This window comes from Brienomyrus brachyistius, chromosome 7, assembly GCF_023856365.1.
Source record: "Brienomyrus brachyistius isolate T26 chromosome 7, BBRACH_0.4, whole genome shotgun sequence".
In the NCBI taxonomy this organism is placed as follows: domain Eukaryota; kingdom Metazoa; phylum Chordata; class Actinopteri; order Osteoglossiformes; family Mormyridae; genus Brienomyrus; species Brienomyrus brachyistius.
In genome coordinates, this window is record NC_064539.1 from 14,565,391 (window position 1) to 14,587,389 (window position 21,999).

The 21,999-nt window shown below is 39.4% G+C and overlaps 2 protein-coding genes across 8 annotated transcripts in view; both read left to right on the forward strand.

Moving 5' to 3' along the window:
- The first annotated feature begins 184 nt into the window (after window positions 1–184).
- LOC125746070 (transcription factor TFIIIB component B'' homolog) lies at window positions 185–19,402 on the forward strand. 5 transcript variants are annotated; one of them, XM_049019667.1, is made up of 32 exons: window positions 185–306; window positions 959–1,231; window positions 1,323–1,944; window positions 4,755–4,864; window positions 5,001–5,063; window positions 5,206–5,334; window positions 5,478–5,611; window positions 5,790–5,884; window positions 6,579–6,633; window positions 6,750–6,887; window positions 7,006–7,248; window positions 7,344–7,413; window positions 8,440–8,638; window positions 9,280–9,431; window positions 9,741–10,122; window positions 10,531–10,665; window positions 10,754–10,790; window positions 10,888–10,986; window positions 11,196–11,415; window positions 11,496–11,653; window positions 11,807–11,930; window positions 12,039–12,196; window positions 12,654–12,723; window positions 12,850–12,982; window positions 13,351–13,414; window positions 13,509–13,683; window positions 15,668–15,809; window positions 15,920–15,947; window positions 16,464–16,592; window positions 16,754–17,033; window positions 17,287–17,518; window positions 17,732–19,402. In XM_049019667.1, exons 2-32 carry the CDS (start codon window positions 960–962, stop codon window positions 17,873–17,875), a joined length of 4,992 nt encoding a protein of 1,663 aa, XP_048875624.1. In that variant the 5' UTR covers window positions 185–306; window position 959; the 3' UTR covers window positions 17,876–19,402. The 5 variants fall into 5 exon arrangements, with proteins under 5 accessions (XP_048875624.1, XP_048875629.1, XP_048875625.1 ...); XM_049019672.1 differs by having other exon boundaries at window positions 16,500–16,592; XM_049019668.1 differs by having other exon boundaries at window positions 15,671–15,809.
- Window positions 19,403–20,869: 1,467 nt separating this feature from the next.
- LOC125746887 (rhotekin-like) overlaps window positions 20,870–21,999 on the forward strand; it is an 85,892-nt gene continuing 84,762 nt past the window's right edge. For 2 of the 3 annotated variants that reach the window (XM_049021499.1, XM_049021500.1), the window contains exon 1: window positions 20,871–21,247. In XM_049021499.1, the coding sequence (XP_048877456.1) occupies window positions 21,137–21,247 (111 nt within the window). In that variant the 5' untranslated portion in view covers window positions 20,871–21,136. Of the gene's footprint in view, window positions 21,248–21,999 lie in introns of all 3 variants that reach the window. The other variant, XM_049021496.1, reaches the window with a different exon arrangement.

Below are 21,999 nucleotides of genomic sequence, written 5' to 3' on the forward strand. Positions count from 1 at the left end.
GAGATAATCGAACGCACCAAAATATTGCGTGACCGGTTTCGTCAGCGAATGAGAATTAGACTCGGTTTAGTTTGATGACGTAATCTTTTTTGATGGCTTCTGGTTATTGTATTTTCTTAGATGCAAAGAAGCCCGTTTCAAAATATATTAAACTACAATTCCCACAATCCTTCTGAATCTAAGCACCATTGCGTACGAAGCGTGTCATGAACGTGAACAAACATGGCGGACGATACAACACCAGTATAAAGCATGAAACTTGATTCAGAAAATGTCATCTAAAGTGATTAGCAGTGTTTAATAAAAGTAAGTATGGATTTTTATTATTGAATATTTTCAAAAGTTTTGCGCTTCGCCTTTTGGATATTAATTTTATGACGTTAACCCTGTGTTTTTGGAGCCATAAATAACTCCGTTTATAGTTAAGATATCTGACAATTTAGGGATATGAAGGTGATTTATAAAGAATGGCAGATTTACTTAGAATCTGCCTTCTTGGATTGACAGCTGTCTCACAGTAATTTCTTGTTTGTATATCGATCTGCCTGTTCTTCCGTAAGGTGTTAGATGACTTCTTGCTCAACACTGTTCCGCTATAATTCCATATTATAATCCGTGAAAACTCCTTTTCAGCATTCAATGATCAGTCCAGTTCGTCAAAGAATCCTTAACATTTTTGTGCTAATTTACTTCGTATCTAGTATTACTTAGAACGCATAATATTCTTGAGTAAAAGTTAATTTTGCTGGTCTAGTGTTTTGTCGGTTTCTAAATATCTGCTATCACTTATTTTGAAAATGTTTTATTAGGTAAAATATTGGAGGTAGTTCTGTTGCCTTAATTTTTAGTATAATAATTGTTCTTAAATACAAGCGTTTTCACAGGCCGTTGTATCACTGACCTAATGTGTATGATTAATGTTGTTGACATTTATTCACATTGTTCACTTTACTAACAGAATGATGCGTAGATCGAGGATAACGGTACGGCCCAATGTACGGTCTGGTGGCAGGGGTCAGGCCACATTGCAGGACAGCCATTCTGTCCCGGGCAGTACGAACAGCTCTGAGGATACTGCTGAAAACGAACATAAGGACTTGACTGACTCAACAAACCAATCACCAGAAGTGACAAATAACGTAGAGGCCCAGTCTGCTGATGCAGAAAATATTACCTCTCTGATGTCAAACGATGACAACAATTCACATCCAGAAAAAGCTTCCTGTAATGGGTAAGTAGTCTGTGATTTACATCGGTGTAGTTCATAATAGTAGTTATAGTGGTTCATAATGATTAATTATATTATGTTGTTTTTTATGCAGGGATGGATTAGACCATAATGGTAGCAGTAACATTTTTGCATCTTCTTTGGTACGCAGAAAACGCTTTTCTGCCATGCCTAATTTGACCAAGATCCGGGTTACTCCTGCTATAACTTGCACATCTGCTAGGGGCCCCAGGTCATCTTCTGTGAAGAGTGGAGTAGTTTCCATGGCAGAGACCACGGCCATCAACACTGAGAATCAGCTGCGGCTGAAAGGCAGTGCCACCCAAGGCTTTAGATACCCAAGTAAGCAGAAAGCTTGCAGTGAAGGAGCACAGCCTGTAATTCAGTCTGTACCTTTATCTTCGACGAGTCAAGATCCTGAAGGTTCTCTTCAAGGAAAGAAATCTAAAGTGAAATCCCTTTCACGTCAGAGTAGTCAGCTTTCTGGCTGCCAGAAATCACTAAACGAGGGAGTTCCTGGTGTTGAGAAAGCCCTCGCCTCCGAATGTTGTATGGGTAGCACAAAACTGTCACAAGGCAGTGTGTCTCTAGTGAAGGCTGTGTCTTCTGTGGCCACCTTGACGACCAAGACCCAGAGTGTTCCTTCAGATCATGAGAGGATCATTAAGGCCCAAAAGCTGAGAGAACTTTTAAAGCGGCAGCGAAAAAAAGAGCGGGTCAGTATTAATATTGAATGTCTGTCATAGCACTTGTTTCCCAGTATCTCCTATTATGTAAATAACATTACATTAAATAACATTGTTATTACAGTCACCTCTAACCTCAACCCTTTATAGAAGCCATTTTCCACCATCTGGAGTAGAATTCTTTTTAACACATTTATCTCAAAATTCTTAGCCTTTTTAGCCAACCAGGTGCTTCCTCTGCAGGATGCCATTTAGGAATATATTCCAAACATGCATTATTTTCATAATGTAATCTGCTGGCTGTTAGTTTGGATTTCATGTTAGCTCACTGTATTATGAAATCAGTAAAACAGGGTTGCTTTAGTAGTACTGCGTTCAGTCCCTTGGTTTGAGTTATCCAGTTATTATTCTGCTGCCAGTGGTTGCCTGGGACTTCTAATAGCTTGAAAAATATAATTAACTGAAAGACATGATTGATATTTTTTCCAACTGTAATTAGAATGTATATTTTGTAATTAAAATCTGTAGCAGCCAATTATTAATGTAATAACTGCCAATAATGTAATAATTCTTCAGTTTTTTACCTGTAATAAAAGCTGATAATGTGATATGTTTTTGATTCAGAAATGTTAGTTTATAGATGCTCCTCTACTTCCGAATGAGTTGCGTTCTGAATGGCCGTTTGTAACTTGTAATGTTCGCAAGACATTATTCAACATCTTTTTAAGAGTATATGCAAGTACAAAGAACTAGGGAGTATGCACGCTATGCTGCTGCGCGGCAGGAGTAGCGGCCAGAAGTCATGCTGCATGGAATTGGCATGCAGAAAAAAAATGTGTGCTGCGGACAGGAAACGGGAGCCCAACAAACACAATTTGGACTTTCAGTCCTCTTCGTTCGTACTCATGTCTGCTGCTGTATGCTTGTCACACTGAACCATTAAAGCGTGTGCAGAAGTGCTGGCTCCCGTGAATTGTGAGGAATAAAGCCAGAATTTCGACTTAATAAGTCAGAGATAAATGTATTTCTACTCCAGATGGTGGGAACGAGCTTCCATAATCCATAACAGCCTTAAAGATTACATAAGTCTATTTGACCCATTTCTAAACAAACAGTACTGTACTGTACATTTTGCTTGTCAAATTACTTCATCATTTACTATCTAGATCTTTTTATATACAACCCCGTTTCCAAAGAGGTTGGGGCATTGTGTAAAATGTCAATAAAAACAGAATCCAATGATTTGCACTCTTATAATCCCCTATTTAATTGAAAATATGAAAAAGATAGCAGATCAAATGTTGAAACTCACAACTGTTATTGTTTTATGAAAAAATATATGCTCAATTTGAATTTGATGCCAGCAACATGTTTCAAAAAACGTTGGGACAGAAGCATGTTTACCACTTTGTTGCATCACCTTTTCCTTTAACAATACTCTGTAAACATTAGGGAACTGAGGAGACCAGTTGCTGGAGTTTTGAAAGTGAAATGTCCCATTCTTGCCTGATATAGGATTTCAACTGCTCAACAGTTTAGGGTCTCTCTTGTATTTTTCTTTTCATGATGCGCTAAATGTTTTCAGACAGGTTTGGACTGCAGGCAGGCTAGTCTAGCACCCAGACTTCTGCTACGGAGCCACGTTGTAATACGCACAGAATGTGGTTTGGCATTGTCTTGCAGAAATATAGAAGGCCTTCTCTGAAGAAAACGTTGTCTGAATGGCAGTATATTTTGCTCCAAAACCTGTATATATTGTCTAGCATTAATGGTACCTTTCACAAAGTGGTGAACCTCTCCCCATCTTCACTGCACAGAGGCTCTTTATACCCAATCATCTTACTGATGCCACATTACCTCACTGTTTGTGAAATACGCAACCAGATGTTTTGTTTTAGTATTACAAAACTTTTCCAGTCTTTTGTTGCCCTTGTCCCAACTTTTTTTAAACATGTTGATGGCATCTAATTCAAATTGATCATATATTTGTCATAAAGCAATAACATTTTTCACTTTCAGCATTTAATATGTTGTATTTGTTCTATTTTTCAGTTAAAATTAGCTTATATGATTTGCAAATCATTGCATTCTGTTTTTATTTACATTTCACACAGCATCCCAACTTCTTTGGAAATGGGGTTGTTATATACAAACCATCTAAATTATGCCCTTATATGTACAAAGCTACTACTGTACACACTGGGAGCACTACATTTTGGACCCATTATTAAAAATGCAAAATGAACAGCACTGAAAAGTTAAAAAATTATGCAATAAATGTGAAATTCCATGGTAACAAAGACAGCTAACATGTGAGTGAGGCTGGTTGCTGAGACGAAGATGGGCGGGATACCCAAGCCAAGATTTTCTTTTTAACCGAAAATAACTTTTGATATTAAAGATATGGTATGCAGTTACCCTAACCAATATTATGTTGCACTATTATATATTATATGATTATTTTTTTGATCCATTTTCAGTATTGTTGATATATTATTGGCTTGTGCTTGGTTTCTGCGATCTTTCTGCAAGCTCCAAAAATATTCCCATTTAATTGTTCTTGGCCAATTATTCTTTAGTTGAATGACTAAAACTGTAAATGTCAAATTTACAAATATGGAGAGGTGACTGTATTTGTGAAATTGTTTAGCAGGTAATTGCAAAACTTCTGTGGTCAGTTGTTTGTTTGCATAATACCAGTATTTCAAACAGAAACAAAATACATATGGATAATACATCCATGCGTATTAGTGCATGCATTCACTTTGTTTTATGCTGTAATGTGACTATAAACGATTCTGTATAAAAACGTAGTGCTTCAAAGCTGTTTTTTCCCTTAGAAACACAAGAAAGGAAAATCCCGCATCTTTGAATGCAGTAGTCCACAGGATCACAGCAAGATGACAATGGCAGACCTCATTTACTATTTGCCAGAGACGAACCCGATGAAGTAATAACTTGAAATTAAAGCATTATTTATTTATTTTTTTTTAATTTTATTGTTCGTTCATGCTCATCTGAAATGCTACAATTTATACTTATCCTGTTGAATAGACAGAAATATATGTTTACTAATTTATGAACAGATCATACCTGATGGAGGAACCGAAGCAGAATGAGAAAGAGAGCTCATGGGCACCAACCAAACAGTAAAATCACCCGTTTTCTTGCATGTTGTTTTTATAGAACCAGTGTATTTGAACCAACATTCTGCACTATTTCTCAAACATTGTGTTGCTGAAAAAAATGTTGTGCAAAATCTGATTATAATTTTAATTAATATATTTTAAGGGTGGCTGAACAGCCGCAGGAAGCAGAGGAAGAGGATGATGTGGAGAACGGTGATGAACAAGATGAGCAGCTGGTGGTCCCCAGGGTGAAAGTAGCAGAAGATGGCAGTTTGATTATTGATGAGGAAAGGTACTGTAGATAAGCATCATGTCCTGCAACACCAAAGTAATATTGATATTGTAACCTTCCCGAGAAATCCGTATAAAATGTATGTATTTTAGGATAAATTACATGTCAGTGTATTTTCAACACAAATCATATGTGTGTTTCAGTTTAACTGTTGAAGTTTTGAGGGTTCAAGGACCTAATATGGTGGAGGAGAAGGATCCCATTTTCGAGCGTGGTTCATCAACAACCTACTCAAGTTTCCGAAAAGCCAGTTACACCAAGCCCTGGTCTAATAAAGGTAGGAGAGCGTGGTCCCTCTTATTCCACATTTCTTTATGTGCTTAAGAGTTCCGAGCATGATTTTTTTGGGTAGTGTAACTTCTAGGAAAATGGTGTGAATACTGTGAAATATATTACTGTAAATTACAGTTTAAATGCATTGTATGCACTGTAAATATATGTATGTGCCCCTGCAGAAACAGATATGTTCTTCTTGGCTATCAGCATGGTGGGGACAGACTTCTCCATGATTGGCCAGCTTTTCCCTCACCGTAGCAGGTCAGAAATCAAGGTATGTCACTCAGGTCCTTAAATTGGTACCTTGTATTACTGTATAATTATCCTCTTATTTTGAAAGAATCTGTGACTTATCCACTTCCCCTTTGACATTAAGCAGAGCGCTAACACTGTGATAAAGATAAATTGTTATAATTAACTTTTAAGGTATTACATCCATCCTTTTTTTGCAATCACAATATCAGCCATGAATCTCTAACTGATTCCCTTTTGACATTAAGCGGAGCACTGACACTGTTATAAAGATAAATTGTTATAATTAACATTTAATGTAGGCCTATTTCATCCGTCCAGTTATTAGAATCACAATATCAGCCATAAAATGATTTAGACTAAGGGGTTTCTTTATTTTTTGGACAATACCATGTGTGACTTTAAGGAGAACAGCAGTATCATTCAGTTTGATACCTCCTCTGTGTTTAAAGAGATGATTCTACATCATTATATAACTCGATTTGTTTACAGTATATAAAGAATGATACCTTACCAGCATTTTAATTACCAGTAATAACACTGTTAGGTTATTCAGTAGGACTGTCACTTTTTAACCGATATTGATGCGATTGAAAAATTCATATTCAAATGTTAATGTTTCAGATATTAACAAAGAATAGTGATTTCATGTTATGCCTATCTAGGCTGTGTCTCAGCTTGTAAGCACCATTATTACCATGTCTCTCCTTTCACAGAACAAATTTAAGAAAGAAGAACGAACAAATTCTTGTAGGATTGATAAGGCGTTCAGTAAGTGTCCCACTCCTCAACACTTCTTTCCATTTCTCTAACCTGTGCTGAATGTTGGCAAATCCGAATCCATTACCAAATCCATGTCCTGCTTCATTGCACTGTCTGTCCTTTAGGGGAAAAGCGTCGCTTTGATCTAAGTTTCTTCAGCTCCCTCCTTGAGAGGATCCTGGCTGAGGAGCAGAAAAAGCAGGAAAAGTCTAAAGTTTCTGCAGAGAAACAAGTTTCAAGAAAACCAAGGAGTAAGCAAAAAGGTGATGATCGGCCGCCTGACTCTGAGAATCCTTTTAGTTTTGAGATTTTTTTAAGTCCTCTTTGTAATAAGTTAACTTTGTGATTTGAGTACTTTTTTTGGTCTTCCCATAATTTTAGTCCCAGATAAGACCAAAGCCAGCGTGAAAGGCAGTACCAACCAAACTGCAGAAGAGGAGATGGATAGTGTGGGAGTAGAGGGAGACTTGGAGACTGCAGAGAAGGAGAATGAAGACTGCTCCAACTTTGAGGCTGTGGAAGAAACTACCACGTCCCAGCGAAGAGCCAAAAAAATGAAGAAAGGGGACACAGGACTGTCGTCCCCGGAAAAAGTGACGGATGAAAGACATTCCAGTAATGAAGGTGTGGCAGTGCTCTCTCTTTTAATGAACGGCCATTGACTCCATCATAAGTGCAGGACCTCCTCCTCTTACACATTGTGTTTACTGTGTTCTCAGCAGGTGAAGCTATGAACCGTGACGCCAGTGACGTGATTACTGAAGTTTCAGCTGATGGAGATGTGCAAAGGTAGGAGCTGGGTTAACCCTCTGGGGTCGAGGGGTAGGGAACACACTTTCACTGACTGGGGAATGGTCACACATTTCATTCAACATCATAAACCTAATTCATAGCAAATTAATTATTTCGTATATTTCGTGAAGTTGCAACATCCAGTTGGATAAATAAATAAGTAAAAACCTAAGTCATGTCACTATTTCTGGCTCCTTTCATTGAATATGTAGCAAATTTCATGTGTATGCATGAGCCATTCACACCTGGCCACCCCCCCCCCCTTTTATGCCACTGTTGGGGTTGTATCTGGATCGTGTTTCACCATTGCTTTGCTCATCAAATTACCATGCGAATGTGATTTGAATACACACTAATGCGGCTATTTAGAATGTGAATATCGATCTTCAGGTGAGGGCGGTACTACACGCTCCCGATGCAGGTAAAACAAAATAAGGCGACATGGTTTACTTTTTTGCCGATTTAACCTAATTTTGAAAACTTTAATACTTCTGATATTGGACATTTTGAAAAGACAGATTACAGATTTAGTCAGTTCAGTTATGAACTGAAATACACGAGATACACTGACAATGCCGTCGACCCCAGATGGTTAATGTCCATCAAACGCTACCCCAGTTTTGTTTTTGCAGGAGTCTGCTCCTCAATGATTAAGTTATTCTGATACTGAAAAATATCCTTAAAAAATTAATAGATTTGAGTATTGGTGTGTTTTCACTCTGTCAAATTTAATGTATGTTTTGAGGAATTAAATAATGGATTAAATTGTCTGTAACTGCTACAGATTAAGCCCAGCCAGTGGGTTGGAATGAAAAGCAGCAGATCCTTAGCCCACTGGGAAACAAAAGGCTCTTCACTTTGTGTACTTTGATATTTGGAGTTGTTCCTCCTATCTCTTTCCTCCGTTCCTCCGTCTTTTGGGGTGGAGATCATGCGCTAGTAGGGCTACTACCTTAGAAGCATGTGAATGGGAGCCTGTGTTCTGCAACTTGTCCTGCAAGAAATGTGTTTTACTAAAACCAGGTCAGAGAGACCAGACAGTTGTGCAGAGAGATGGAAGAGACCTGTGATCAAGCCAGCCCAGATCTCCAGAGGGCGTTTTCAGAAGCCTGTCCCAAACCTTGGATGGCGAGGGGACAAGAAGATCTCAGAGCCAAAGGAAAAGACCAGTGATGACAACACAACAACTTGTGAGGAAGACAAGGAGTATGATGGGCATAAGGTACAGAGCAAACTCTATATATTCCTCAATTTATCTAGTGCTTGAAAAATGTTTCCCATTGAATCAGTGGTATTTACATGTCTGACTAATGAGATTTCAGCTTGAGACAATTTCAAAAAATGAATTATATCCAAGCGAGGCTAACCTGAAATTCTGTATGCATGTTTGCCTAATAACAGTGTCCATGTATGAATATATATATTTTTACGTTTACGATTACGTTCCATTACAATGACCTGAGAATTAAATTAAATTAAATGGTTGCCAAGTGAAAATCATGGTAGCCTAGGCGTACCTGCGACTGCTTACGACTTTACTTCAGCTTTCCATACTCAATCTTCTTTATCTGCCATGAAGTAGACATTAACAACGTTTTGTACATTCTGCTTCAGTGATCTCTATTACTCCGGCACACGATATTGTCAGGCATACAGAATTTGGCCGTAAATGCGCATTGGTCAGAAAATATTTTTTTTAATTATCATTGTATTTGCGAATGGATACTAACTAGGTAGTTGCTAAACAAGGAGAGCTTGTAATGCATGTTTTCATTTGGATTCTCCTTAGAGTAGTAATGTTGAAATTTAGGCTTAACTTTGAATGTGGGATTAATGGCTTTTGAATGCTATGCTGCCCTTAAGACTAAAAGGTCAGCTTTGGCTGGGAAGAGGACGAGGGAGGCAAAGCGGACCACCCAGGTCCTGACCTCTGATGATGAGGAGCAGGCGAGCAAGGCTGAGGAGGAGCTCAGTGTCACGGCCAGGCAAGAACACATGCTGAACAGGCCCACCCGGTAGGCGGGGCACTTACTTTGATTATGTCATGCATCTGCACTTTAATTTACTCATCCACATTCTAACTTTAGCATTGTGTGCTTTTATTTTTTTAAGAATATCTTATAATAGATTGTGATGCTGTGCCTGTGATAAAAAGGTCACTGATTCGAGCCCCTTTGCTATAGAGCGATTTCATTATTGGATCCCTGAGCAAGGCCACTAACCATTAATTGCTCCAGGCATACCCTGTTTTCTGAGTCATTACATTTGGAATTTTAAAGTGGAGCAGCACAGTGAGTAGATTGTGTTTTGCTGGACAATGATAGGTCAGGGAGGATCCCCAAGATGTCCCAGGCCCTGCAGCAGGCTGGGGATGAGGATTCAGCTGAAGAGCCTTCACCTGTCTCTGAGACTCTGGAAAAGACGTCCCCCCAACATCCGTGCCAGAAGCCGCCGGGGTCCAATCAGAGGAAGGCCAAGCCTACAGTGGGCAGCATGCCGCAGAGGTCCAGGAAGTCCAAGCTGGTGACACTGCGGGCCTCCCTGCCAGAGGGCCCTGTGGAGAACAGGCTGAGTGAGGCCCGGCCCGACGAGGTTTATAGCTATCCCACGAATCCTGAGGAGCAGAACCAGGTGCCAGCCTTTGTGCCTCTCAGTTTGCGGTCCCCAGAGCCCAAGAGGCTGGAGGTGGAGGAAACCATGGAGGAGGTTAGAACCCATATCCCATTAGAAGGTTTTACAGTCAAAGGAAAATGTTGGTGTTCGAAAATAGGGGCATTGTGTGGCTCTGTGGTTTACTGCTGTTACAGAAGGTTGCCGGTTCAAATCCTATTGTCCACAGAGTGATTTCACTGTTGGACACACACTCTGTTCTCTGATCCTCACTGACATTGCTTTGAACAAAAGGGTCTGATAAATGTAAAAAAATAATATAAATAAAATATATGTAAAATGTTTAACGTGTACTACAACAGACCTGCAATGAAAGATGTTGCCAGTCATTAATGTTACACTCCGATTGGGCCTTCTTAAAATATTTGTTAGAAAATGACCACCAAGATGATTTTTATCAACCTTGTTTACATGACTGCTGTTTCTCTTGTTACATTGGCACAGCTTGAGATTTTAGTCAATGTTCCTGATGCCCTGAGTACGATAGAGCCTGAAGATGTGCTGTGCCATCCGTCAGAGTCCCAGGGACCACGGAAGGAGGTTCCGGTGCTACCTGAGTATCAGCTGGGCGTGTTCGGTGTATGTAATCCACTACTCCTGACGTTACTTTGGAATTCGTTTATACTCACAATGAATGTAATTTCCTGTTCTTTTGTTTTGATTATAGGGCATGATGAAGTGTTTGTCTCTAGATCATGTAGAGGGTACGTTGTAATGAATACATCTTCAGGCCTGATTACTCATCTAAATTAACATTTCAGAATTAGGTTAATCTACGGGGTTTTTTCTCCACTTTTGCAGTTTCAAAATCTGAAGAGAGCTGCAATGAGGCAGCGAGGACTCTGTTGACAATAAGAAATCCTGAAATCCTGTCTCTACCCCTGTCCATGACTGTCTCAGGTGAGAGAAGATCTTGCCCATAGTCAGCAGGCCCTGCAACAGAACAACTGCTGGAGGGCAGGAGATGTATCAGATCATATCTGAATCAGTTCAACTTCTAAAAACATCAGGGTCTTACGAGACCTTTTCTGCACGTTGAACTGGATGCAAGTTGCATGAAATAATGAAAAATATATTAATTGTGGTATTTTTTTTGTATCCTTACCCAGAAACCATTGACAAAGAAGCCAAGGTTGGAACACAGGTTGCCTCTGAGCAAGAAAAAGAAACGCAGTGTAGTCCGCAGACGACATCTACCATGACCCCCGGCTCTCCAGGCCTCGGGCCGTCTAGGCTTGCGGGTTTGGACACGGTGCTGGAGCCTCAGAATTCTCAGGGTCGCCTTCCTAAAAGGGAAGAGCCTTGCCCTAGAAAGGGTGTGCAGAATCGGTAGGGGGAGCTCCATAGGAAGGACAGGAATGTTAATGTGCTGCTGTGCAGGTACTCTAAAGTGGGTTTTTCGGTTTCAGTGCTGGCCGTACAAGCTGTGCTGAGGCCAAACTGGACTCCATTCAAAGTACTTCGCCTCCCAAAAAGAGCCACTTCCAGAAACCAAATCCCAACCTGGCACTTGCATCCCGACCCGCTTCGTTGTGGCGAACTCAGAGCACGGTCACAATGAGCTCAGGTGAGCACCCGGCAGAGTGTATATTCAGTCAGACAGTCATTTTTTCTTTTACTCTACTACTTGATAACTTTACCCTGATGCTTCTGAGTATTGCATTTAACTCTCTGGGCAGAAAGAACTGCTTAACCATGTTTTTCCTTGTATTTTTTACAGAAAAAGTAGAAGTGGCTCAATCAGAAAGTAATGAATCAGAGACAATTTTCAAGAATAGTGCTTCAGAAGAAAGCAAAAATGAAGGAATGGGGGTAGAAAACCCAAAAAAGAGTGAAACATCAACGTAAGACATTTCAGAATAATCTAGCAGTGAGAAGGGCAGCTGTACCTAGAATTTTGTGCTCAGTGCTTTTCTGGGTCTCTGAGTGTTTGTGTGTCTGTATATGTTTAGTCCTGAAATGGCTCAAGAGGCAGTTGTGAGTTCTGAGCCCATAGCTCAGAGTGGACCTCAGAGCCGGAGAAGCCGGTTCCCAAAACCCAAACCAAATCTTGGACGCGCTGTTCGGAACCTGCGGCCAACAGCGCAGAGCCCAGCAACACGAAGGACAGGTAGGAGCACAGGCCAGGGCATGCTGGTGCTGTGCTCTTTCTGTTTTTGGGCTGTACCAGAATACTCTGGGACAGGTTGAAGATGTTCTTTTCCCTGCTTCATACAATGGACTGTTGCATTCCTTTATCATCATTTGTTGTCATATGGTCAGCTACACTTTTAAGTAATTATTTTGCACTGTGAAAGTTCCAGAAAATGCATCATTTTCAAGCAAGGTATAAACCAGTCTGGGTGTGTGCAGTAACAATAAATCCTTCAAGAAGAATTACTTGAATGTTCCTGTAGCCAAAACCATTTCAGAACGTATACAAAATGCATGGTATCCTCCCATAAGTAAAGGTACCCTGTAGAACCAGATATAATTAAAAACATAGGTTTTACAGATTTTTCTACTTCTGTAAAACTGTAGTGGTACTTGGGTAAGGGTGCCTGTAACCAATCTGCATCACTTTTCAGCAAACGATAGCAAATCGTCTCAGGAGACTCCAGCAAATGACAAATCAAGGACAGATGTGGAAGCCAGAATGTACGTGGTGATTTAGTTACTGAAAAGCACGGTTTTATACCCAGGCTGTGGAGCTCATGTTGTGTTACAGGTAGCTGTTGTCATGTGAGGGTTTGTGTAATATCCTTTCGTGCTCTGGTTGCATAGGGTCCCAATAGCTCAAACTCCTGCTGAACAACTTGCAGCTGCCAGAAGTCCAAAGATCCTTGGACCAAATGAGACTTCTGTTGCAGAAGGGGAGGAACCATCTGACATGCCAGTGGACCCTGACCCTGCCCAGGTAAGCTGAAGTGGGAGGAGAATTACAGCTGGACTCAACCTAGTTTCACTTGTATCTAACTGGCTTTTTGATTGCTGTATACTTGTGCTAATCTGCCCTGCTTGTACGTCACTTTGCACAAAGCGTATGCAAATGCAAATTCAGTGGATTGTGCTTGAAAATTTGTAGATGTTTTTCTGGCAAATCTGTTTACAGATTTGTTTATACACGTACAAAGCCCATACTCTTGCAAATCTCATTACGCATACGAATCTGATTATGCACACGGATTCTGATTATACACACAGATTACTACAATAATAGTCCTACATTTATTTGTGTGTAAACATACTGTATTGTGGCTCACTGGTTTGTCTGTTTCCATTTAGGAACAAGCTATGAGTTTGCACACTGGAGACAGCTTCACATTTAACATGGGTGACTCTACTGAAGGTATTTACTCACAAGAATCAGTTTTGATCCGTGATGGCATAGCAACCTCTGAAAGCACTGTCTATGGCAAATTCTGTATTTGGCTGTATTGCAGGAGTCTCAGGAAAACGTGACTTCACTCACAGTGAACCCACTATTATCCTGACCCTGTTTGAAATCCCCCCGACCTCTGTCAACGAGTATAAGTCAGGTTCTGCCCCAGTGGGTGCTGTCACTGCTGAGCTGCTCTCTCCGCTGGTGTTCATAGATGCACAATCTGAACCACAAAGGTAAGGGAATTTCCAAAAAGGCAGTCTCCATGCAATGATATAGGATTTTATGTAACGTGAGTAGCAGCAGTAATGTTAAGCAAGCAGTGGGTTAAAAAAAAAAAAAACCGGTAAAGTAGCGATAAAAGAACTGATTACAGAACGAAAACATAAAAAGAGCCTTAAGATGGTATGCATAATCAATTTTGTTTAATGTTCTTCATTAAATAATGAAATATTTAAATGACAAAAATGTAACATTTTGTTATGCATATAATATACAGTTGTGTTCAAAATAATAGCAGTCCGACATCACTAACCTGATCCATCACTGGTTTTGGTAGAAATTCATTTTCTACCTTTTTCTACATGGCAAATAATTTGCTAGTAGGTGTAGTAGAATAATAGAAAACCAATAGACATGACATGCATGCTGCTGGTTCTGTGTAATTGAACCATTAATTGAAAGGGGTGTGTTCAAATTAATAGCAGTGTGAAGTTAAATTAGTAAGGTAATTCAATCTGTGAAGAAACAGGTGTCAATTACAGTCCTTATTTAAGGAAGGAAGGCAGCAAATGTTGTACATGCTGGTTATAGTGCATTTCTCTCAGAAAATCTCAGTAAAATGGGTCGTACCAGACATTGTTCAGAAGAGCAGCATACTTTGATTAAAAAGTTGATTGAAGAGGGGAAAACATATAAAGAAGTACAGATATTGACAGGCTGTTCAGCTAAAATGATCTCTAATGCTTTAAAATGACAACCAAAACCTGAAAGCCGTGGAAGACAAAGGAAAACTACCAATCGGATGGATCGGAGAAAAGCCAAGATGGCAAAGACTCAGTCAATGATCAGCTCCAGGAAGATCAAAGAAGATCTAAAGTTATCCGTGAACACTGTGACTATTAGAAAAGGTCTATGTGAAGCCAAGCTACTGGCAAGAAGCCCTCGCAAAGTCCCATTGCTGAAAGAAAGACACGTGCTGAAGAGGTTACGATTTGCCAAAGAACACATTTACTGGCCTAAGGAGAAATGGCGCAACATTTTGTGGTCTGATGAAAGCAAGATTGTTCTTTTTGGGTGTAGGGGCTGCAAACAGTTTGTCAGACGTCCCCCAAACACTGAATTCAAGCCACAGTACACTGTGAAGACAGCGAAGCATGGTGGTGCATGCATCATGAAATGGGGATGTTTCTCAAACTATAGTGTTGGGCCTATTTATTGCATGCCAGGGATCGTGGATCAATTTGACTACATTAAAATACTTGAAGAGGTCATGTTGCTGTATGCCGAATAGGAAATGCCCTTTCCAAGCAAGCAAGACAAAAGTAAAAGAGCAACATCTTGGTTCCAGACCAACAAGTTTGACGTTATGGAGTGGTCAGCCCAATCCCCGAACCTTAATCCAATAGAAAACTTGTGGGGTGACATGCTGTGTCTGAGGCAAAACCAAGAAATTCTGAAGAATTGTGGATCATCCTGGGCAGGAATACCTGTTCACAGATGCCAGAAGTTTGTCGACTCCATGCAAGACACATGTGCAGCAGTTCTCAGAAACCATGGATATACAACTAAATATTAGTTCTGTGATTCAAAGGGAAGCTAAATCTTGCATTTTTTTCAGTTTACACAGTGAATGTTTGAGTTTGTAAAGAAGAATGCAGACACTGCTATTTTTTTTGAACAGCCTAATATTCATTTTTTCTTACATTTCTTCTAAAGGATTAACACAAATTTGATCATTTTTCTTCATATTTTGATTAAGAATAGAATGTACAATGTTCCCAATGAATTTACGTGCAAAGAAATAAAAGTTATTATAAGGACTTTGGGCTTTATTCACTTTTTTATACACACTGCTATTACTCTGAACACAACTGTATAGTTCTCACATAGTATATAATGATTATCCATGTGTTACAGCCCCGGGCCAGTGGCTGTTTCTCACCTACTTGGTACATTTCGTGGGAGATTGTCCCCTTTAACACGGATGTTCTTGTCCAGCAGTGAGGCTGTGGCCATGGCTGATGCAGAGGTGCCTGGGGCTGGCAGTCCGCTTTCTCATTTTATGGTCAGCGAGCCATTGCATCACTTGACCCATTGTAGCACTGTATATGAAGAGCATTCATCTTCTGCAGTTCTCAAAGTAAGTGTCTGTGCCCTTCCACTCCCACAATGTATGAAAAGGTTTGTATTAGATTAATACCACTTCTTTAGTTTTAAATGTTTAATAAATCTTGATGTCTGTTTTTGTAGGAGTCCAGAAGTCTAGACAAGACAGATGGTGAGACTTCCTGTGGTGTTGTGTTCCCTTTGAGATAATGTAAGACAGGGCTAGCCAATTTTATCCGCAAAGGGCGGGCGTGTATGCAGGTTTTCAGTGCAACTCCCTAATTAGGTCACTAATTAGAGGACTGATTGGCTGAAGATTCCTCACACCTGGGTTTGAACAGCTGACCTAAAGGTTTCCCCAAAAACCTGCATACACACCGGTCCTTTGCGGATAAGATTGGCTACCCCTGATGTAAGATATGAAATGTAACTGAAAACCATCTTATATTTATCATGATTTATTGTTTGGTTGTAAGACGACTTTATTCATAGTCAGGAGTGTAATTTTAAAATGGGTGGAGGGACACCCATCCTGAAGCAGTCTTGGAAAATGCAGGGGGCATGCTTTCATTTCTCTGAAAGTTTGTGGTTACCTCATATCTCACGCATCCAGATAGTAGTGAAGGTTTGTAGTAGCAACGTTTTTCCCATTAGATGAGTTAAAATGCAGTAATGTTACATTGTGTAGAAGAAGAAGAGAATGTCAGCCTTTCTTTGGTGTCAGTGGAGGAGTTGAATGAGGCTCCTGAGGAGGATGATGATGATGATGATGGTCCCCCTCAGAAAAAGTGGAAAATGCCCATCAAGTCCAAAAAAGGTAGGAGGGGAAACTGGCAAATGCTACACTCAAGCCTTGCCTTATGTAAACAAATGCAGACACTCAAGAATTACGCTGACAAAATGCAGACAAAAAAAATGTAACTTCTGAAACAGATGGTAAATACTGAACTGCGGATTTGTCGATGTTTGTCAATTTAGGAAAACCCAAAGTAAAACCTGGCTCTTTGAAAAGGGCATCGGTTGAACCCACTAAAGATGCCAGTGAAGAATCTAAGATGCCTCCTCAAATCCTAGCCTTTCCCAAGGAAGATGACCTCGCAATGCCCAGTGCTGGTGCCCAGCACAACCCCCCAGCCAAGCATGGAGGGGCACTTGGTGACCCTCTGCTGCAGGCCCGGGAAACTCCTCTTGGCTCCAGTGGCGAGAGGGAACCTCAGCATCATGTGGCACCGCTGACCTTGGATAAGCCACTTATTAGGTTAATTTGGAGTCTGATGTGTCTTCTACAAAAATATGCTCCTAATTTAACTGTTTTGCTATTTTAAAGCATTTGTTACACATACCTAAAGATAAATTTTATAATTTATTTGGTTGACATTCAGTGTGCTTTCATTTCTTACATTGATGATGCTTTATTTTACCTAACTGTCCTGTGCATCACTAGATGTGCTACGGATATGTACTGGAAGACAGTAGCTTTAAATGAAAATATCTCGGTTTTGTTCTTGAAGGCCTGGAAGAAAGCCCAAAGGATTCCTCTCTTTTATGTCCAACAAGACCACCACTGGCCCTGCCGGTACTTCAAGGACTTCCAGACCTGCACTGCAGGTCAACACTTCATGTATAGAAAGAAGAAAAGCCTCCCTGCAGGCAGCCATGGGATGTCCAAGAGAGCCCCCCGCCATTAACACTCCCCACTCCACCACTGACACCGCCGCATCTCCAAGTGTATCGGCACATAAGGTAATCTGACAAGGGAGCTTTTGTATACATCTTATCCTGCAGTTTAACTCCTTATGTGAAGCAGCCTTGATTTTCAGAAGTTTAATTTGTATATCCTCTATAGCTAACACACCAAATCAAAAAGGCAAAGCAAAACAGGTTTTTAAATAATGTTCTGTATTTGATAATCCAGGTATCCTTTTTTTCCCACATATAACATATTTTTCCCTCCAGATGGAGCCTCCAGAAGTCTCAAAATCGACAGAAGGGAACTTCCTCTGTGTCAACCCCTCTGATAAGACTGAGTATAAAAAACCCACCAATGTGTCGGAATACTTCTTTGGGGACATCTTCACAGAGGTGGAGGAGCCAGACTGAGAAGAAAGTTGGGTGTTACATCTCTCTGACAGAAGCATCCCTGGACCTGGCTCATCATCTTGCATATGTCATGGCATTTCACTTTAAACTGTTTCCCATTTGAATGTTTGTGCACATGCATGTCTGTTTAAACAAATGCAACATTTTATCAGAAGTGCTGGTTGTATTAAAATTAGTAGGAAACTATCAGTATTCTGAGCTTAAATGTAATTTTAATTGACAATGGGTAATTTTATTACTTTTTGCAATGTTATGGCCTTTGGTCATCTCATCTAAACAATTGCATATAAGCTGGCAACATTATTGAAATGATGAAAAGTATTACAATGTTGAGAACAAAATTTATATCCTGATACCTTAGTTGCATTTTGATCCAGCAGAATCATCACCTTTGGATGACCTTATTGATCTAGCTGCATCATTTAGTGGCAAATGAAAGCGAGTGATAACTGTAAACACTAGTAAACAAAGCTAATGCTAATTTACCCATTAACTTACTCACTTATACACTGAGCCAGTACGAAAGCATGCTTTCTAAAGGCCAAACGTGAAATTGTGTTACATTTATATTAAGTTTTTTATTCTCTCGAAGGATTATGTAGCATGCTTCTTGTTTTATTGTGTGTTTTATGTACAGTCTTAGACACTTGTCTTAACCGGCGTAACATTTCCTGTATGGTGTGAAGGTTGCTAATGTGATGTTTCAGAGAAATTTCATAGTTGTAATAGATCCAGAATGCTTCATACCATACACTTACACAAGTGTACATCAGTGTATCTTCTGGGAGTGGTCTGTGGCTCAGTGGATTAGGATATTGTGACTGTGATTGTTAGGTCGCTGGTTCAAATCCCTTAGTCGGCCAAGATTTCACCGTTGGACCTTTGAGCCATGCTTCAATTTCTCCAGGGACTTTGAATTGTACGTTGCTTTGGAGAAAAGTGTCTTCTAATTAAAATGTAAGTTATGTGCTAGGTTCTGTCCAGAACATATTAGAGATTCAGTGCATTGCTTACTATACGGGGAGGTTTGGGGCAAATTTCCACATTTTAAAGTTGCATAGGATTAAGCTTTTTCATTTTGCTTTAATGCAGGGAAAAAGTAAAGATATAAATCCTAAACATCAAAGATAACATTTTCGCCTATTGTCTTTTTTTCTGTAAACTAATTTTATTCTAGTTGTCATATAATTGTAACGTTTATATGTCCTGCTATAATGTTATAAAAGTATTATACTTTAAAACTAGAAAAGATAGGATGATCCCTCAAGATATCATACCTGAAAAGCAGCTGCCCTTCAACATGGTATTAAGTTTCTTATAGTTTCTTAACTTCCTAAATTTTTCATTTGCGTCGAAGATTTGTGTAATTTCATCCTAGATATTTGGAGGAACATTGACTGGACACAAGTGTGAAAACAAGGTTTTGACCATTTCAGATCAAAAATATATTTGTTTCATTTTATTTGCTGAGTACCTAAGATGTAATTTATGTAAATTGCCAATAAAGATTTTGGAGTTAAAAATAAATTTTTACTTTTAGGTTGCTGCTTTATTTGTATGTTTCTAATTTGTATGTTTCTGTAGTTTCGTTTTCAGTTTATATGTAAACCACATGTAAATTCAGATTCCATATGTAAAATTTGAATCTACCATGTGACTGGCTTCGCATCCAAAGTGTCCTCTGCCTCTTACCCTGTGCTGTGATTTATTGAGGAATGAGTGCTAAAAAAAATCAGGTTTCAGTATAAGGTGAAACGTGAATAATGGAAATTGCTTTATTGCTGCAGTTTGATATATGTTGCCTGATTCATTTCAGTAACTCTTCAAATTTATAAATGGGAACATATGTAGATTACTTTGGATGAACGGGTTTGATTAATAAAGGAGGGTTGTTACATAATTCAAAAGTTGAGCAGTTAGGAAGTATGCCAGGTATGTTAAATACGGATCACTAATGGGTGGGTATCATTTCCTGTTTTTGTGTTGTTTATCACATAGAGTACTGCAGTGAAAATCTCATTTTCATCTTTTCTTTGAAATGATCTTTACCACTTTGTAAAGTTGTTGTTTAAGAAGTGCTGGTATGATTACTTTTATTTTACCAATGCAGTTTTGATGCATTATTCACTATTGTTATCATACACCTAGACAATTCACACTGAAAATTTTTTATTGAAAATGAAAACTGTGATGTGAAATGAAAATGAAACCCACCCATTAGTGATCCCATTTATTTATCAAACCCATTCAGCCAAAGTAATCTACATATGTTCCAATTGATAAATTTGAAGATTAACTGAAATGACTTTGGTAGAAGAAATTTTGTTCACCCATCTCTATTAACTAATCCTGCAACGCAAGCCAAACATGCACAGTGACATTTCTGGGCTGTGATCCCAAATGCTAGGAATTTTGGCTGGCAACTGGAATCACTCCAGGTGATAATGGTTATGGAAAATGAAAAAAAATAAATCGATCTGACCCCAATACATTTTTACACTGTGCGTAGGACGGATAGGATGGGACGGGATAGGATAGGACAGGATAGCATCTCGTCCATAGTGCATCCTCTGTAAATTTTACAATCATCTAAATTAAGTCAGTCTTAAAAACATTACACTTAACTCTTTCTCTGGAGCTACTTTATAACACCTAATGTGGCGCCATGATAGTGCATATAATATTTGCATGCTAACCGTTTTACAGGGTGTCACACTCCTTTTTGGATGGCGGCGTGGTGGTTTTCAAAACTTTCTTTTTATTGTCGTTTCCAGCAACAGGTGGCCTAATTCAGTCACTTCAGTGACATATATCAGTAAATTGTTACGCAAACGGACAAAATCTAATGGCTACTTAGGTTTGCTAATTTAGTTGATTGATGTAACACTCCAGAATTTATATTAACCACTGGTTTATTTAGATTATTGACGTATTACATAGATGCACTGCTGTTTCACCAATAGGGGTCATACATGCATTTACAGAGCAGATGGGAAGCTGCTCACCTGGGATGTTAGTGGCAGCCATGCGAGGAGTGCAGAGGGAAATCATACTTTCCTAGTGAAAGTGGTGCTGTTTGTGGATTCCAGACGGAAAGAATTCGTTCTGCTGTCGAGTACGGAATACTGACATTAGTGACGACTTGGTCAGTATCGGGAATACGATCTTCATTAATCAGCCCGAAAGCTTGGTTTTACAAGAGGATAGCTGGTTATATATCTGTTGCACCTTTGCACGTTTATTGGTTCAAGCGACAAAGCCATGTTTTGCCGAAATCAGACAACAAGGGCTACAGTGGCGAGGGGGTCTGCCCTGGAAATGGAGATACGACGGGGGAAGTTCAGGATGAGTATATTCATGGATTCATCTCAGGTGGGAAATTTCATTCTTTTCTGAATTAGAGTGTTTCTTCGACTCGTTTTGGTAATGTACCTTCGAGCTGAGTGTTACTTTACAGCACACGTTTCTGATACAGGGCAGGAAAGACTTTAAGTTCATGTTTTCATTTCATTTCTGGAAATGATAAAAATGCCAGCGCCACTTGGCGATATTAAGTAAGTGACTTTTCCCCCCGGAATACTATGCTAAAAGCCTCAAAAGGCATAGTATTAACAGTTTTTGAACATGGCCCTTAAGGGAAAAACTGTTGAAATAATCCATCCATCCATTTTCCAAACCGCTTATCCTACTAGGTCGCGGGTGTTGAAATAATAAAATAATAAAATACTTATATAATTAATTTGGTTCTACAGCCATATATTTGATATTTGATGTATCATGAACATCTTTAGCCAAAGGTTCTGGTTTCTGTTAGTGATCGATGTTAGCATTTATACCTGTTATATAAATGGATGTAGTCTACTATTAATGAACAAATGGCTGCATCAGTGAATAATATTTTAAAAATAAAATTGTAAGATTCATGAGGAATAAGTAAATATTATATATAATAACTGTCCACATATCCCCATAAATGGATTGGAAATCCATTCAGGGGCCCCCGGCATGGACAAGAGGTGGGGGCCTAGGGTACGTGTTTATCGGGGGGGATCAGGATTTCGATCTACACTCATCCCTACTTACGTGACATATATCTTTATATGAAATATATCTTGTTGATCGCA

Excerpts from the sequence above, each read along its gene's own strand:
- LOC125746070 (XM_049019667.1), top strand. The coding sequence starts at position 960 with ATGATGCGTAGATCGAGGATAACGGTACGGCCCAATGTACGGTCTGGT. Across the intron at positions 4,865-5,000 it reads CCAGAGACGAACCCGATGAA|ATCATACCTGATGGAGGAAC; the intron begins GTAATAACTTGA and ends ATTTATGAACAG. Across the intron at positions 13,415-13,508 it reads CATGGGTGACTCTACTGAAG|GAGTCTCAGGAAAACGTGAC; the intron begins GTATTTACTCAC and ends GCTGTATTGCAG.